This window comes from Lepidothrix coronata, unplaced genomic scaffold (assembly GCF_001604755.1).
Source record: "Lepidothrix coronata isolate B3197 unplaced genomic scaffold, Lepidothrix_coronata-1.0 Scaffold8, whole genome shotgun sequence".
NCBI classification, from domain to species: Eukaryota; Metazoa; Chordata; class Aves; order Passeriformes; family Pipridae; genus Lepidothrix; species Lepidothrix coronata.
The window spans coordinates 8,366,927-8,382,894 of NW_016690188.1; the positions used below are offsets into that span (position 1 = coordinate 8,366,927).

At 34.6% G+C, this 15,968-nt stretch overlaps 1 protein-coding gene across 8 annotated transcripts in view; it reads right to left on the bottom strand.

Annotated features, from left to right (window-relative positions):
- CPEB3 (cytoplasmic polyadenylation element binding protein 3) overlaps nucleotides 1-15,968 on the bottom strand; it is an 81,805-nt gene that overhangs the window by 36,393 nt on the left and 29,444 nt on the right. For 6 of the 8 annotated variants that reach the window (XM_017803860.1, XM_017803856.1, XM_017803857.1 and 3 more), the window contains exons 3-4: nucleotides 14,164-14,323; nucleotides 3,239-3,295 (exon numbers count right to left, since the gene is read on the bottom strand). In XM_017803860.1, coding sequence (XP_017659349.1) covers nucleotides 3,239-3,295; nucleotides 14,164-14,323 — 217 coding nt within the window. The remainder of the gene's footprint in view (nucleotides 1-3,238; nucleotides 3,296-14,163; nucleotides 14,324-15,968) is intronic. The other 2 variants (XM_017803862.1, XM_017803863.1) reach the window with 1 other exon arrangement.

Here is a 15,968-nt window from a genome sequence, read left to right on the forward strand (position 1 = left end):
GCCTAGCATTTTAAGCATAGCTTTTAACTGGTACCGCAAACATCTACTAAAATTATCATTAATAGATGCTGTAGATTAAAGTTTTTAAAAATTCTTCTACTGTTTAGCTCAGTATGAATGATGTTATTAAAAAGTTAAATAACTGATGTCACTAATTGATTAAAAACACTATTTCAATTAGAGAAATTTCAATTAGATCTGGTACAGACAGAATCTATACCTTTTTCCCTCTGAACAATGTTTCAAATAGAAATATTTGCATCTTCCTTTTGTTTAAATGCTCTTTAGGATTATGCACAGACCTCTCTGAATATTTAAACATTGCATTCCTCAACAGAAGTCTAATTCTGAACTTCAAGAGCATTTATAGTATAAACATGTTCATACATATGTGCAACTGTGTATGTACACAACCATAATGCCATTAATGACAAGAAGAGATTCATAATAATTACGCATTTAAAAGCAATCTCTTCTATCCCACTAATTTTATTATTTCAGAACTTAGTGCTTTGAGATGATGATGATTTATAGCTTTGCACAATGATGAACAAAATGGTGTAAGTATGCTCCACACTGTGCTGCCAACTAAGCAAGTAACACCTTCCCTCAAACCAAACAATCCCCTTCAACATTTACAGACAGCATCCCAAGATTGGCAGTCAGGAAAATCCCAAGTTTCAAAAGGCTGTAATCAGTAAATAAGAGTAACAGCTGAAGTACAGTTGAAGGTGATGCCACAGAGGATGAGGAGCTAGAGATGAATACCCCCCAGAGCTTCCCCTCTCCCTACAGCATGTGAAGTTTTGCATTGCTGTTGGCATGAGCATACGCTGTCTTCCAACTTCAAAAGCTTGTGTACACTGTCAGTGTGAAATTGAGCTTTGAGTAATAAATCTTAAAGATTATTACTGTGTCTTCACAGGAAAAGACAAAAATGCTTAGGTAGCAATGACTATAAATAGAACGTGAAGGTTGGATTTGCAGTTTCAGCAGACAGTGTTTGGCTTCACAGAAATTATACACGGATTTGACAAGTATTATGATTTAAAGATGTTACGTAAGTTCTCAAAATTGTTCCAAAAATTACTGTTATGAAATATCTTTGGGGAATTCTTATTTTACTTATTTTATTTTCTAACCCAAATCACAACCATTCCAGCACAGAAAAGAGTATTTCTTCTTGAACTAACTTTCCTTAGTATATTTCCCCATGACAAAGGTAACAGATGACATGGGAATTACATAGTTCTAAATTTCTCAGTTTTAGCTGCATACAAAAGAGGATTTCAATCACAGAAAATAATTTTTAAGCTTATGTACTTAAATATTTGCTTTTATTCTCAGCTCTTCAAAGATTTAAGAGCAAAACCCAACAGGTTTCATAATACTGTAATTCTAGCTTCTGGGTTCTCAGTAATAACCAAAAATGGTGTGGCCTCACCTAGTAAAGAAAGGAAAGTGAAATATATGGAAACTTATTCAGACTTTTCATTTCACCGAATTTAATTTTGCATAAATTACATATTTATGGTTCCAGGCTTTTGCAAGTCTGTACAAAGTTAATATTTCAATAAACCACTAATACTTTAAACAGTGGAAATACACAAATATATTTAGTTTGGGTCCCTCAGTTAGCTCTACTGCTATTTTAACCATACACCAGGACTACTACAAAGGATCATTGTTTTTCACAAACTAACAGATTTTATAGATGCTGTAAAAATTTCAAAGAAATTGAGACAGGAAGAAATATTTCCTAAATATTATTTCCATTAAAAAGAAAGCAGAATAGAATACATCATTCATTTAGGATAAAAGTGAGTTGTCCCAAAACAGTATAACATTCTGTATCAGTTTTTCATTCTTGTCTTTCAAAAATCTCTGTAAGACTTTTTAAGAAATACTACTATATAAACCATAGTAACTGTCAATTTGTCAAAGTAACTCAAAATTCAATCATAATATCCCATCTTCCCAAGCATATTACTATTGCAATCAGCTTCATGAAATGCCCACGTTAGAACAACAAATACATTCCGAGACCAGAATTCATGTCAAACAGCCAACAACTGTACTGTGTAGAACTTATTTACACACAAGCACACCGACATGAACAGCTGCCTCTTTTGATAAAGTCTTTAATTAAACAGTGCTTCTCCCAGTCAACTACTTGATTTCCCATAATTTCATGTGCCCATAAGAAAATGGGGCACACATGCTAAACATGACAACTGAAACTCTTCAAAATATCACCTCATCATTAACAGTGTAAAACTAAGGAGAACACAAGCAAAGTCTTACAGGTTCCAAAAGCTGACCTTTACAGGTTTTAAACACCTTGCAACTTGTCTATTAAAAATTTTCAGTTCTTCACATTTATAAATTATTCTTTGCTTGGTACTAAAAAAAAAAAAGGCAGCTCTCAACTATACACAGTCTAACTTAAACTGACAGTGCAAGGGCAAAACATTTTAAGAGAAGTTTGTACGTTAATCCTAACACGTCTAATACAACACTGTAAGCAAAAATGGACATTTCCAAATAGCATTTCATAGGATTAGACAGACAAATACTATGCTTAGATTTGCATTGTTCAGTTCTACGTTATGCTGGTGGTGCTGAACACCCCATCCCCCAAAACCCCCACACATGAGCTATCTTCCAGATCCATTCTGGCAGGTTTTTTGAATGCATATGTTCATGACTGGACTTTTAATTTTGCTTTTATTTCCTGACACAAACAAAAGCAATAATCTCTCAGTGAAGTGCAGTTTTTCCTCATTATTTAGACGTGTAAACATTCTCTCCATTCCTGTCTACATAATGGAAACCAACTGAGCAAACTCCATCAGTCAATGTAATTGTATGCAAAACTTGTAACAGCTCATCCCAACAGGAAGAAATATGTCTGGAGAGATATCAGAAAATAAAGTTACAGATTTAACACACACACCCACAAAAGAGGAAACAAGAGAGACTGTTTGTAATATTATCTATAGCAGGCATTATCAAGCTTCCAGTGAAACACGATGTCATTATAAAGCTAATATAAAGAACCCCCAATTCTACTAATAAAATCAGAGGTGACTGATTTTCAGAACATTTTCAGAATATGCACAAACTTCTATGCAAATATTACCACATATATTTGTCTGGCTGTGCAGCTATGTACACAATAAATGTAAAAAATAATATTCAACATGACAATATAAATCACTAGACGTTAACTACTTACTATTAAGAGCCATAATATTGTCTGTTCCTGGATGATGGAAATTTATTCCCATACGCCCTGCAATGTAAGCAAAAGCTATTTTCAATGTTTTTATTTAAAAACTGAACTAAATTAATTAACATGAAAAATTTCTAAAGGTTGGGGTAGGTGAATCTTCCATCTGTTGAAGACAACTTCTCAAGAATAGACATTTACAATATTTAACACCACAGTACCTTTAGTGTTATGTACTTAAAATATTGAAAATCACAAAATAAACAGTGAAATAATTCTTTTTAATAAATTCCTTTGCTTTGCACTAAGAAAGTATTATGCTTACCCTTCAAAATAAGGCCTCTAGTTCAAGCTTGCTGCAGTTATGACATTTACAGCTGGCTTCCAATAACAAATACAGCATTACAATACTCCACTTAATGGGTAAAAATAAATCACTATTTTTCATACTACCTGTAGCACCAGAAGCTCTCAAGTTAACAGATAGTTGGAAGGAAAATTCTTACTCTGGTTTTGTATTCTTCCCTAAGAATCTTCTATCTACTATTTGAGATAAGACACTGGGTTGGAGGGAATGTTGTTCTCATGCAGTACCTTCATATGTACTTTGAGAAATATATATCTCGTCCCAAAGGAGACTTAGCCCAGAGAAATCTACTTTTACTGTCAAAGCAAGAAATGAGCCAACAGAAGCAATGCTGTTCAGATTAGTTTCAGATACCACTTAACTGACCTGAAGTATTAAAAACGTATCCTGAAGAAAATTTGTAACAGGACTTTCTTAATTAAATACCTGAAACAGTTTGAAAGCTGTAACTGGTATTAGTTGTCACTTGGAAAAAGATACAAAAGGATAATTATAGCCATAAAAAAGTTATTTCAATTAAGGTAAATAACTTCATGTATATAATGTCAATCCATTGCATATGCTTTTCACTCAGGACCCACTAACTATACTGAAGAACCAATATAATGGTTATGTTCCTGTACTTCTGCAAACCAAAGTTTTAACACATAAACTCTGGCAAAGCAGAACTAAAGCCAATCCTCTCCAGCATTTTTAGTTCCTATTGATAGTTAAAGCCTCCTTATTTGCAGTCACAGAGACTGCTGTGCTATAATGAATGTTCTTGCTGAACAGACGTGGCATGAAGTTTCAGTACATTTCTGAAACTAAGTCATAAGCAGTTTAAGAAAAGCAAATAAATCTTTTCTTCACATTATAGTTTTTCCTTTTTTTAGAAAAAAGTGTTGCCACAATAAGGCTATGAAGCCAACAGCACCTCGAGAAAGAAGTGGGGGCAGAAGGTAAATAGAATTTCCATTTCTATTTTCCAACTCCTTGAGCAAAGCTTCTTAAAGAGATGATCTTCATTAACTACTTCACATTTCCTAATTACAGACATAATTCTCCTATACATATTTTCACATTAATCTGGCATTGCAGAAATACTAAAGCTGCTACTATTTCAGTTAGTATAACCTTTGCTAAAATATTTCAGAAATCTTGCCAGATGGACATTAATTCCCTTTCCTCAACAGTGTATTAATGACTGTGAGGTTACAAGTATTACTTGCAAAGAGAAAAGGTGTATATACTAATCTGTACTTTCAAATTAATACTTCGAATAGAAAAAAAAAGAAACTGATATGAAAAAGTATTCAAATTTGAATGCATGATAGTTGGATGGGCCCTTCTATCTTCCTTTGCTGAAGCTGAAATTCTGCTGTTTGACCAGCTTCAGAAATAGAATCCTATCTGTGACATCTGGGTCTGTTTTTTTCCTCCCTCCAGGCTGTCACTGGACCAGGTGCTGCTTGTGTGACATTTTGTCACCTGCCCTTGGCCTGCTATTTTTAAACAGTTCTTGTCAGCTATCTTTTAAGAGGAGCAGAAAATACAGAGCAGCACAAGCAGAAGGACATGTTCTCACACTGAGCTAAGCCACTGTGCGGGATAATTCTGTACATCTTCAGAGGTCCCTCGTACTACTCTACAGAAACAGATCAATGGAATCCTTTCCAAACACACCTGTATTAAAAGCATTCAAAAGAGACTAGTAATGCAATAATCATAAGACAATTAATTACCAATAATTATACAGCCTTTCATATTAGCTATAACATTTGAAAATCTTGTTGCTTGAAGCAAATTATTCAATTGAAAAAGAGGCCATATGCAGATTACAAAACTGCATCATTATCTCAGAAAATTGTATTTTTTTTTATTTAAAGGTGCAATATAGAACTGTGAAATGTAATTAAGAATATGTACTTTCAAAGACATATTTAGGTTAAACAGATAAATGAGTATTGGAAAACAAACAATTTTAAGAAAAACACATGTATGTTACCTGTGTGAAGACTCTACAAGCACATATTTCTAATTATAGTTTTAAAACAAAATCTCTAGATAAAAGTTTTACTTTTCAAGATTATTAAGCACATTAAGCAGAAACGCAGAGAAGACAGAGCACAGAAGTTATGGATTCCAGCAGTTCACTGAAATCATAAATAGAAACCCTTCCAGTAACAACATCCCCAGTACTTGTATTCAGTGTCCATCTGCCATTTTCAGTTTGCCTGTCTTGGTTTCATAACTATTTACTGAGTATATTTTCAATTACGTGCTTTTATAACATACACTTACAGTGCTGCAGTTAGGGTGCAAATTTAACCACTCTTTTACATCTTTTCAATTCCTAATTTAAAAAGAAAACAAATCCAGTTGTATACTGCTTGCTCTTTAAACATTTCAGAGAAAAAAATGAAGGTTTAATGATACACGTATAGCCCAGGCTGCACTTTTGCTTATTTTATGTCATTAAATTTCCTAAATTATCTCTCCTAATGACATTTGGAGAGACTTTCTGGCTGGACAGCCTGAGTGCTCTGCTGCATGTGCCATATCATGCTTGTCATGGCAGAGAGCCCAATTCCTTTTCAGAGCACATCAAATCTGTGCATCTTCTCTTCTGTATTTTATTAGAAATGAGATGTTAAATGGAACTTGCTTTGTTCTCTGTAGAAGAGTATAATGATCTTGGATCAATTCTGACATCTTTCCAACAACTAAAGGAAGTATACCCTTTCCACATATGAATCTCTTTATTAAATCTTTCACAAATAAACAATGTTTTTAATTGTCTACATAATTTCAAGTTACATGATCAGTTTTGAGACATAATGTTGCTCCAGAAATAACAAATCTAGGTATCAGACACAGTTTTACCACTATTTCATTTTCTTTTTTATTCATTCTCTCTTCCTAAGTCCTTTGTGGCTTTTTGAACTTGTGAAACCCTAATCAGCTCCTGGATGTGCACTTCACTTACTCGGTGAAGGATTTTTAAGATTACAGTTACTTTTCTCATAATTTTCATATTACAATCAACATTCCAAGAAACCATGTTCATTGGTTATATATTGACTAAAACTTCTTGCACTATTATACCTCATGACTTTCACCAAGACTGACCACTCCCACCAATTCAGCAATTGGTATTCGGCATAAGATTTGCGAGAAAATAGGAAAACTGGCCTGCTTTTGACCTGTCCTGAACTTTCGGGGAATGAGAACTTCCTCTCACGTAGCTCTTAAGACCACTGTTGATATCAATTACAAGTTAGGATTACATAATTCAGTGGCAAGGTCAAATGAAACTGGTAACAGGACTAGTTCTGCTATATTTCCTTAGTAATAATCCCTCCTTTATCATTCTTATATTCTCTAGCAAATTATTTCCAACAAAAGGCACTAAAAAGTAGCTATAATTGCTTGGATGGATAGGTAGCAGGTGGGTAGAGCAAAGTTTAGACACAGAAGAGTTGAAAAATCAAACCAAGACCAGTGCATTATCTCAAACATCTGAAAGAAGATTATCCTTTTGACTCACATGTATTCAGTCAGGAGTCCAGTTTATGGCACAACCTACGGCTCCACACACACTCACACACAGCCCCACCAGCTCAACCATGAGTCTCTACTCCATGACTCACAAATGGCCACAAAGCAAGAGGCATGTGTGTGAACATAAAAGAATCGTCATTATTTCTACCTGAGTAGACCTCAGAACATTCTCTCACCTTTTCCCCCAAAATTACAGACACTTGAAACCGATGCTCAACATACTGACTAACTCAACATACATGCCCAAGACAATTTCAAAACTAAGAATGCTGTGAGCAAGGGTCTCCATAAAGAATTATAAAAAATACAGGAAGTTTGTTGGGATTATTTCCCTCACCCTTTTTTATCTGCCATTTGTTCACACCCATAATTTAAACACCTACACTTACAGATCTTTTAAAAAAATTAAAATACCGAGCAGAACAGAAGTAGTATTGTTTGCCAGAAGGGGAAGATGAAGAACTATTACTGTATTCACATGTATATATTTTTACTGTGCAAAAACATATTGTGGCAATGTGAAGAGAAGTGTATAATTATCAGTAATAAAGCTTGCTGATACTAACTTCTTCCTATCACTGACTAAGTATATATATGCCATCAGTAGGGAAAGCAACCTATAAAATAAAACAACATATACATTACAATGAAATGCAGTCTTTATAAGTTAATTACACTGCTCCACTAAAACACAAGGGGGTCTTGCATATATCTAAGTAGTATAAACATTTTCAGCTTAAAAAAAGCTATATTTTCAAAATATTATTACTTTAAAAGCAAGACTAGATGAACATAAAGATATATTTGGCTTAACTTGTAAGCAGTAGATAAGAATATGTACACATATACCCATTCTACATGAAGTTCTAGAACTGTATTCAAAAGAGCAATACTGGTATTTTTATTGGTGAGTTTGGGGGGAATAAAGTAAAACAATACGAAAGCAGACTCTTCCACTAGCAACCTATGCTAAAACACACAAAACCCTCAGAATAGCAGAGAAGTGGGAAAGAAAAAAAAAAAGTTGCTTTAGGTCTTTGTGAGGCCAGTCTTCAACAGCACAGTGAAAAAACAGAAATAAACAGAAGGAAAATTTGATATCCATATCATCACTTCTTAATCTAAACAAAGTAACAAAAAACCCCACCACTCCTGCCCAAAACAGATTCAGCAGGTTAAAGACAAGAAAATGCTGGATGCCAGCAGCAAATTAAGAAGTATGATCATACTACAGGATCATTGGACAAAGCACTTTTTTAAGGAATATGAACCATTTAATGATCATATTCTGTACTGAAAAAATATTACAGAGGATTTTCTTAAATAAGCAGAGTTTTAAATGGCAACGGGGGCTGTGTCCTCTAAAAGGATTAGCTTGAGTGGCCTAATTTTAAATACAAATAGATGTGCAAACACATCTATCTGGTCAATCTGTTTTTCATGAACATATACAGAAAGGGGTCTGATGAACACTGAGATTTTAGGAAATGCAGGTACACTGCACTTTTTTCTAATGAAAGTGTTGCCAAGAAGCTCTAACTGGGTAGCACCATTTCTAGGACTGAGATGACAACATTTGTTCTATTTGCATGACCTTTGTGTTCAGCTGCTGACTGCAAACACAAATATGATCCATTCACCTTCACTTTTCTCAGGTCATGTGGCAAACTTACTGCTTTGCTTACAAAAAGCTTAGGAACACTTACAGCTGAACAAAATCAGGTGGCATGTACTGAAGTTAATGAAAATCAAAGTGGAAACCTAAAGGTCCATTCTATTACAACACTGTCTTAAGTTGCGTATGATCTTCAAACATTTGGCTGCCAAAAACCATAAACAACATAGTTAATTTAAATGTAAACAGAAAATCTTAAATTTTGCTTAGTTTTCATATGACCTGATACAGTCTTTACAACAGCTAAAAAGCAGTAACCCAGGAACTTCAGTTTTCCATTACGTAAATATATGGGTGTCATTAAGCACTGAAAATCAAGATAAAAAGTTTCCCCACAGATGCTATTTCTGCCTCTGAACTGTTGCACATTTGTATTCAACATCTCAAGCTCTACTGAAATATTATGACATAATCAACACATACTTTATGTATCTTTCTACAGTATGGTATCGATTAAAATTAGTTTTAATAAAGCCTACTCTTGAAGTTCTCCTGGTCCATATGTTGTCTCCAAATACTCATACTTGAAGATGTACCACACTGATACTTCAAAAAAAATTCAGAATTTTCATTAGCTGGGGATTTACAAATTACAAAGTTTGTTTCCACTCTGATTTAGAATAAAACCCAACTATTACTGTTATCTAGTGTAACAATAAATTTAAAATAAATATTTTGAAGGGATATGATTTCTCTCCTCAATATTATACTTTGATTCAGTTTCATGACCTGTCAGTAGCACATGTGCACAGCATATGATCTAACACAGCTGAAATATTTTATTTAATTATTTAAAAATAGAACAAAGGCAGCTGCTAGTTACTACTGATCAAAATATTTTTTTAGATCAGAATGCCTCTGTTTGTGTTGTAATGCAATAGTTTGACACGGATAAACATATTGCAACAGTGACACATTACACCATAGACAGAAGACACTTTGATGTAGGAAAGAAATGTTCTAGTCAGTAATAAGTAGCATCTACTTAGCTGTTCTGATAATTCAGTTTTGCCCTACAGTCTCAGGTCAAATCAGTATGTAAATAAAAAAGGCTATAAAATACTGCAAGTACATTCTTTCCTCATTAAAACAAAACTGTCCCTCATATTTCTGCAGAGTATAATATATTTTATTTGCAACTCAGAAAATAAGTAGGACCACTGAGGAAAAACATCTCAGGAGATATTGAACATTTCTGTCACATAGGCCTTGTTATGACTGACACAGGGAACAACCAGATATCCTAGGTCATATACAGTAATTCACCAGTAATTAGAAGCAGCTTAACAATTCCTTTCCTGAATTTTCTTCCTTTCTTTTTTCCACCTTTTTGAAAGAAAAAAAGTATTTGAGAGTATTGACTGAAAGAGAAAAAAAACGTTGAAGCTGGTCTTGATGGTAGAGAAAGCAGGGAGGGAAGTCTGACTAACTGTTTTGGGACAAAAGAAAATGAGACTTCCTTTTCCATTAATTTACATTCCTTAAATCTCAAAGCATGAAAATGACAAATTATAACAGTTCCCAGACTATGAAGACAGAAAGACAGGAACCTACAGCAGAGTTCCCCTATCTGGCAGGAAAAGCTGAGAAAAAGAAATCAGTTTTAGACAGAAATAAAACAAGAGCTGACACTGAGCACCTTCTCCCAAGACTGGGCTCAAGATAAAATGCAACACTGATGGACATGCTGGTAATTTACTAAAGTCCAGAAACCTCAGAGCCAGATATCAAATCTCTCTTACAGCAAGAAACACAGAAAAAGAACCGAGTGACCCTGGCTCTCCTGGCTGGAGAGCACCAAGCCAGCCTGCCCATCAGACTGGGTTAGCACTCGCTCAGTGTAAGTAATTCAGTATTGCAAGAGTGAGGATCAGTTCGTTTCTGCTGCACTAACAATCTATCAGACTTTCTCTGTTCCACATTTGAAAGCAACACCCTCCCAAAAAAGTCACTTAATCACATGTCCTCTCAAGGCCAAGTGGATCATGTTTTAAAAAAAGTGACCTGCCTTGGTGATCTTGAAATAAACTCTATTTCCATGGCCAGCAGGACAAAGTCTGATTATACCTCAGATTCAGAGAAGGGTATGAAGCTTCAACTACTATAAACAAGAGGACAGACTCCTCCTTTCTCACCCCGAGCTTCTCCCCTACCTCCTCTGAACAATGCGGAGCATGAGGAACACAGACCCCAAATGAAAAGAAAAATATCCCAGAACCATTTCAATTTGGTCTTCACATCAGAATCTTTTATGGCTAATCCTCCCACTCACATTCTAATCTAGAACTCTTGTCCTACATCCAAGAGAATCATTTTTTTGTTTCAAGTATCTGCTGGGATGTGAGGGGGCCCATAGGCCAAGAGGGGCTATGTTCCAAGCAAAGTTTCAAACTTAGATAAACCACACGCAATACTTTACTAGTGAATATATAGAGAGACAATACTTCTAAAAATAAGTATTTGATGAAGACTGTTGGCAGCAGCAGGTTGAAATGATCCTGAAATAGCTCCACTGGCTTTGTAACATGCGTTGGAAGCCCTAAGACATGAATCAAATCTTTCTGTATTTTCAAAATCAGAGGATTTGGTACTCATTTTTTCACCCCTTCCTTTTATACCTTTGGATAGTAAAGGTATGGCAAACTGACCTGTAAGTGCTGCTAGCTACAATTCTTTGAAAAAAAAAAAGGCCCATTTACCAAAAGCTGAACAACTAAAAAAAGTCACTTGAAAGCCATCTCATTATTTTTCTTTGTTTATTTTAAATCAGGATTTTTGTGGCTGTTTTACTTTCTACCTACAGAAGAAATACCTGCAGAAGTCTAAGAGAGAAAAGTCACAGATGCAAGAGGAAGGAAAGATTTAAAGGGAAAAACACCCTGTTTACTACGAAAGACAGAAGTGGTAAAATGAAGAGGAACTAGGTCTGAGATTTGGTTAAGTCAATAAGATTCCAGAAAAAGTGGCTGAAATTTTGCACAAGAGGAATTCACACAGGAATGTCTATAAGGAACTGAAAAAAATCAAGCTGAAGCACATAACCAATATATTCAAAAAGCTTCAAGATGAAAATAAATGAAAATGTGAGAATGACTTAAGAAACAAGCAAAAGCAAGCATAATTAATAACTTTCTCAAGGTCATAACAGACTAAAATGTCCTGCTACGTTAAGGGGGAGAGCCAGAGAAGAGTGCGATAAATAAGAAAAAATCATATGAGTTTAGGAGACAACATTAAGTGAAATGCAAGGAAGGTGCAGAGAAGGACAGCAGCTCTAAACCTTCTGCATCTTTGGTAGAGAAAAAGCAAAAAGTTGGATGTACAGGAGAAGAGTCAAGACCAACTTTCACAGAAAAAGCAACAGCGAAAATGCAACAAGAAAATGACTTGAGGAATGGATCAATGTTTGCAGAAAAATGGTTTTTTTGAAAAGGATTCAGCTAAAACAGTAACATATATTCATTTAACACAGAGGAAGGAGACACTTCCTGCAAGGGAAAATGAAACAGCCACTCCTATGAATACTGCCAGTCATGCTGCATAGTGTGAAAGCAGGAGGAGAGAGGAAAGTGCACACTAGGTCAGGCCAAGGCTGAAGACTACCAAAGTAAGCCCTTCCTGGAGGAGGAAAAAAGAAAAGCAATACAGGGAATTAACTATATCATTAGGAAAGCAAACAAACAAACAAAAAAGCAGCTGTGCAGAGACACAGAGATAACTAATATCTCCAACAGTTACTGAACTGGAAGTGAGGTAACTAACACGGCAGGAAGGTCAAAGCAGCTGAGCAGCAGTGAATGAGAAAATTAAATAGTTAGAAAGAGCACATTTGTTAAGAGAAAATGTAAAGCTACTGGTCCCACTGGCAAATGGAAAAGTTCAACTTAAACTTTACAATTAATATCCAATCCAATAAAACTTCTGATACCATCTTTCTCATTTTTTCCACACAGATTCACATGGAAATTCAGTCTTTAAAAAACAAGTCTCCATTTGTATCTTTATATAAATACTGACTAAAAAAAAAAAATCGGAGTTTTTAGCTAATTATCATATTTACTGTAATAAGATACAATAAATATTTAGCTCTAATAACTAGCAATTTGGATTTTATTTTATATTTTAATGCCAACCACATATAACACATATCCAGCAAAAATCTCAATTTTGTTGAGCTTGTTTTTTCAAGTTCCAGTTTAACCCTTATTCTGGAAGTCTATGATCAAAATAGACATGAGATAGTACTTGTCATTTTAGACAGATGAATAATGATTAAAGACACTTGAAGGCTATAGCACAGCAAATTTCAACATAACAGTGGAAAGCACAGGATAGAAGAGAGTCCAGAAGCCAGTTCAGTATGGCTGTACAAAAACTCTGTACCCAGAAAGATGGCAAAAGAGGCACATGACCTTAGACCTAGAAAAAATATTTTCCACGTGTAATACGGGAGGGGAGTAAATGAGGCAACTGTGACATCAAAAAGCATGTATACAAGCATTAGCATAGGAAGTGTTATACACAACCGACTTTCTTCTCTGTGTCCTGATTTCTTAGTGTTTAGGAACAATTTCTTGTTCAATACTTCCCTGGTACATGGCTTACTACTGTCTTAAAAGTCACCAAGAATGCACATCAGCAAGAACGTGTACCTATTTTTAAACATAACTAAGGAAAGACTAAGACAGAGGAATGTGATCAGGTTGATCAGGAATATTTATTCAATGAAATGGTGCCACACCTTTCACTAATCATTACCAGCTAAGTATTAGAAATGGTTTCATCTCTAGTGCTACACCTGGTAGAACAAAGACACTTTAACAGCATAAACAGTCAAAACTTTTCAGCACTTAATAACATCTAATCTAATATCTTTTGGCTCCCCCTAACAATTTGAAATCCAAATTAAGATAAATTTGTTTAAAAGAAACCTGAACAACTGTAGAGAGTAATCCTGATACAGTGGTTGTTTTAGAACCCTGTATAATAGATGATAATCCATACAAGTGTAGTATAAACTTTGAACAAGATGTTGAACATAACAACTGGACTCCAGTCGCACTACACATCTTTTGAAGTGACTGCAGCAAGAGACCCAATTGTGCAATTTGCTGATACACAAGCCCATGTTTCAGATATGCCAGTTAGATATTATGATTGTACACTTACAATAAAAGTATACATATTTCACCTTATCTTCCTAAAGTAAAGAAGATTATATTTAGATGGGAAAATAGAAGTTTTACATAACTGAAAACTCATTCATTAGCAAAAAGTTTAGAGCAATACTGAAAAGCTGATTTTTGTTTAACACCAAGCAAGCATGGACATATGAATATTCCTAACCTGTAAAATGATTCCTCCACATTATATCAGCGAAACTCATTGGTGGGCCACTGGGAGGGTAGTGTTTACCTTTCAGAGGCTCATGATCAGTCCTTATCATATCCATTAAGGAATTTTCCAAAGAGTGCAAGTTAAAAGTGTCATAGGGCCTATTCCGGTCCTAGAAGAAAAAAAAAAGGAAAGAATAAGTGTTATTGAAAAAATAATTTTCTAACACAGGCTCATTTCTTGTTATATAAACTCCAGCATCCAATTCAAATTTCTTCTTGATAGAACTTTTCATAATTAAAAAAAAAGATAAATATAAGCCTAGAGTTGTTAAAATTATATCCTTCATTTTGCAGCTGCTGCTTTCCCCAGTATTACCCTCAGCTATGCAGAGAGGCTTTTAATATTTCTAAAAATATGCATACAAACAATAGCTAATTCTAAATATTAAATAAGGACTTAGAAATAAACCAATACCAACATTTACATTGGAGAAGTGAAATTGTTTCAGAGATTTTTAGTTTGCAGCTTCATCACCTGCCTTCTGTCACTATGCTACCTTAACATCAGAGCAAAAGAAATGCTCAAAATGCCAGCAGGCATATTTGTTCCAGAAAGTACCAAGCAACTCTTCAAATGTCTAACGTTAATCTCACAGGTTTAAGGAAAATACACTAGGTGCAAGAAAAAAAAAACAACAGGCAAGGTAGAATATGCAACACTTCCACAGTAGGGCTCTCAAAAACCAAGCAAGGGCTTTATTGTTTGAATCTCACATTTTTAATTTGCTGTAGTTCTGCTACTGTTTTATAAGTGAAAGGGGAAAAGAAAAGAAAAAACCAGAATCAATCTTTAGCAGGCCTACTAGAACAACCAGTTTCAAAGTTCAGGAACAATCCCATGGAGGAAACAATCTACCAATGTCCACGTACCTAGCGTACTGGACACAACACGACATAACAGAATGGCCATTGTAATCAGTCTCTTTCTAAAAAAACATTATTTGTCTTATTCCCATCACTACCGTTTAAAAAAAAAACAAAACAACGGTGTTTCTTTATTACGTTATGCTACAATTAATAAGGAGTGGTATAATATTCTACTGTGCAAACTGAAATCTTCACTATAATATGCCCCCATAATTCCTTGAACAATGTTTTTCACATGCTGGTTACTAGAAGATATTCTTGCTTGAAAGAATAAAATTTAAAATCCTCAGAGAAGAAGCAGAAATATGCATAGAAAAGGTAATAACAGTTTTAAGTATTATTTCTCTTGAACCCTCTTGTTCTTAGGTTGTCTTTAAATAAAACAAAGGGAGAGAATGAGGTATAAATTAAGCCTGCTTGTTGTCAAAAATCTCATGTTCCCACAGTGCCTACTCTAAACTGAAGATCCAACTTCCTTTCTCCAACACGCCAATGTTGTATTTTCTGTAAGTGGAATAGCATGGTTTTCTTCACATATTTATTTCATCCATTGAGCATTTTTTGGCAGTCGAACATGATGTTCAAATAATACTACTTGATTTCTGTTAGAAGCTATACTAAGCTCTAAAGTTCAAATGAGCTCACTGATTTCAAGTTTCATTGCTGACGATTTTCAGGTCTTCTACAGCTGCTTAAAACGTCAACATTTGTATACTGTATTTAAAAAAGTACTTGTTCACCTATCCAAGTGGATAAATACATTGGAATATAAAATAAAATGTATGCCTAGGATATCTTAAGTAGATCCTGGGGGAAAAATAACCACAAACCAAACAAAAACTCCAAAACAGGTTTTTTTGAGTTGTGTTTTTTTTTTTTTTTCAAAAA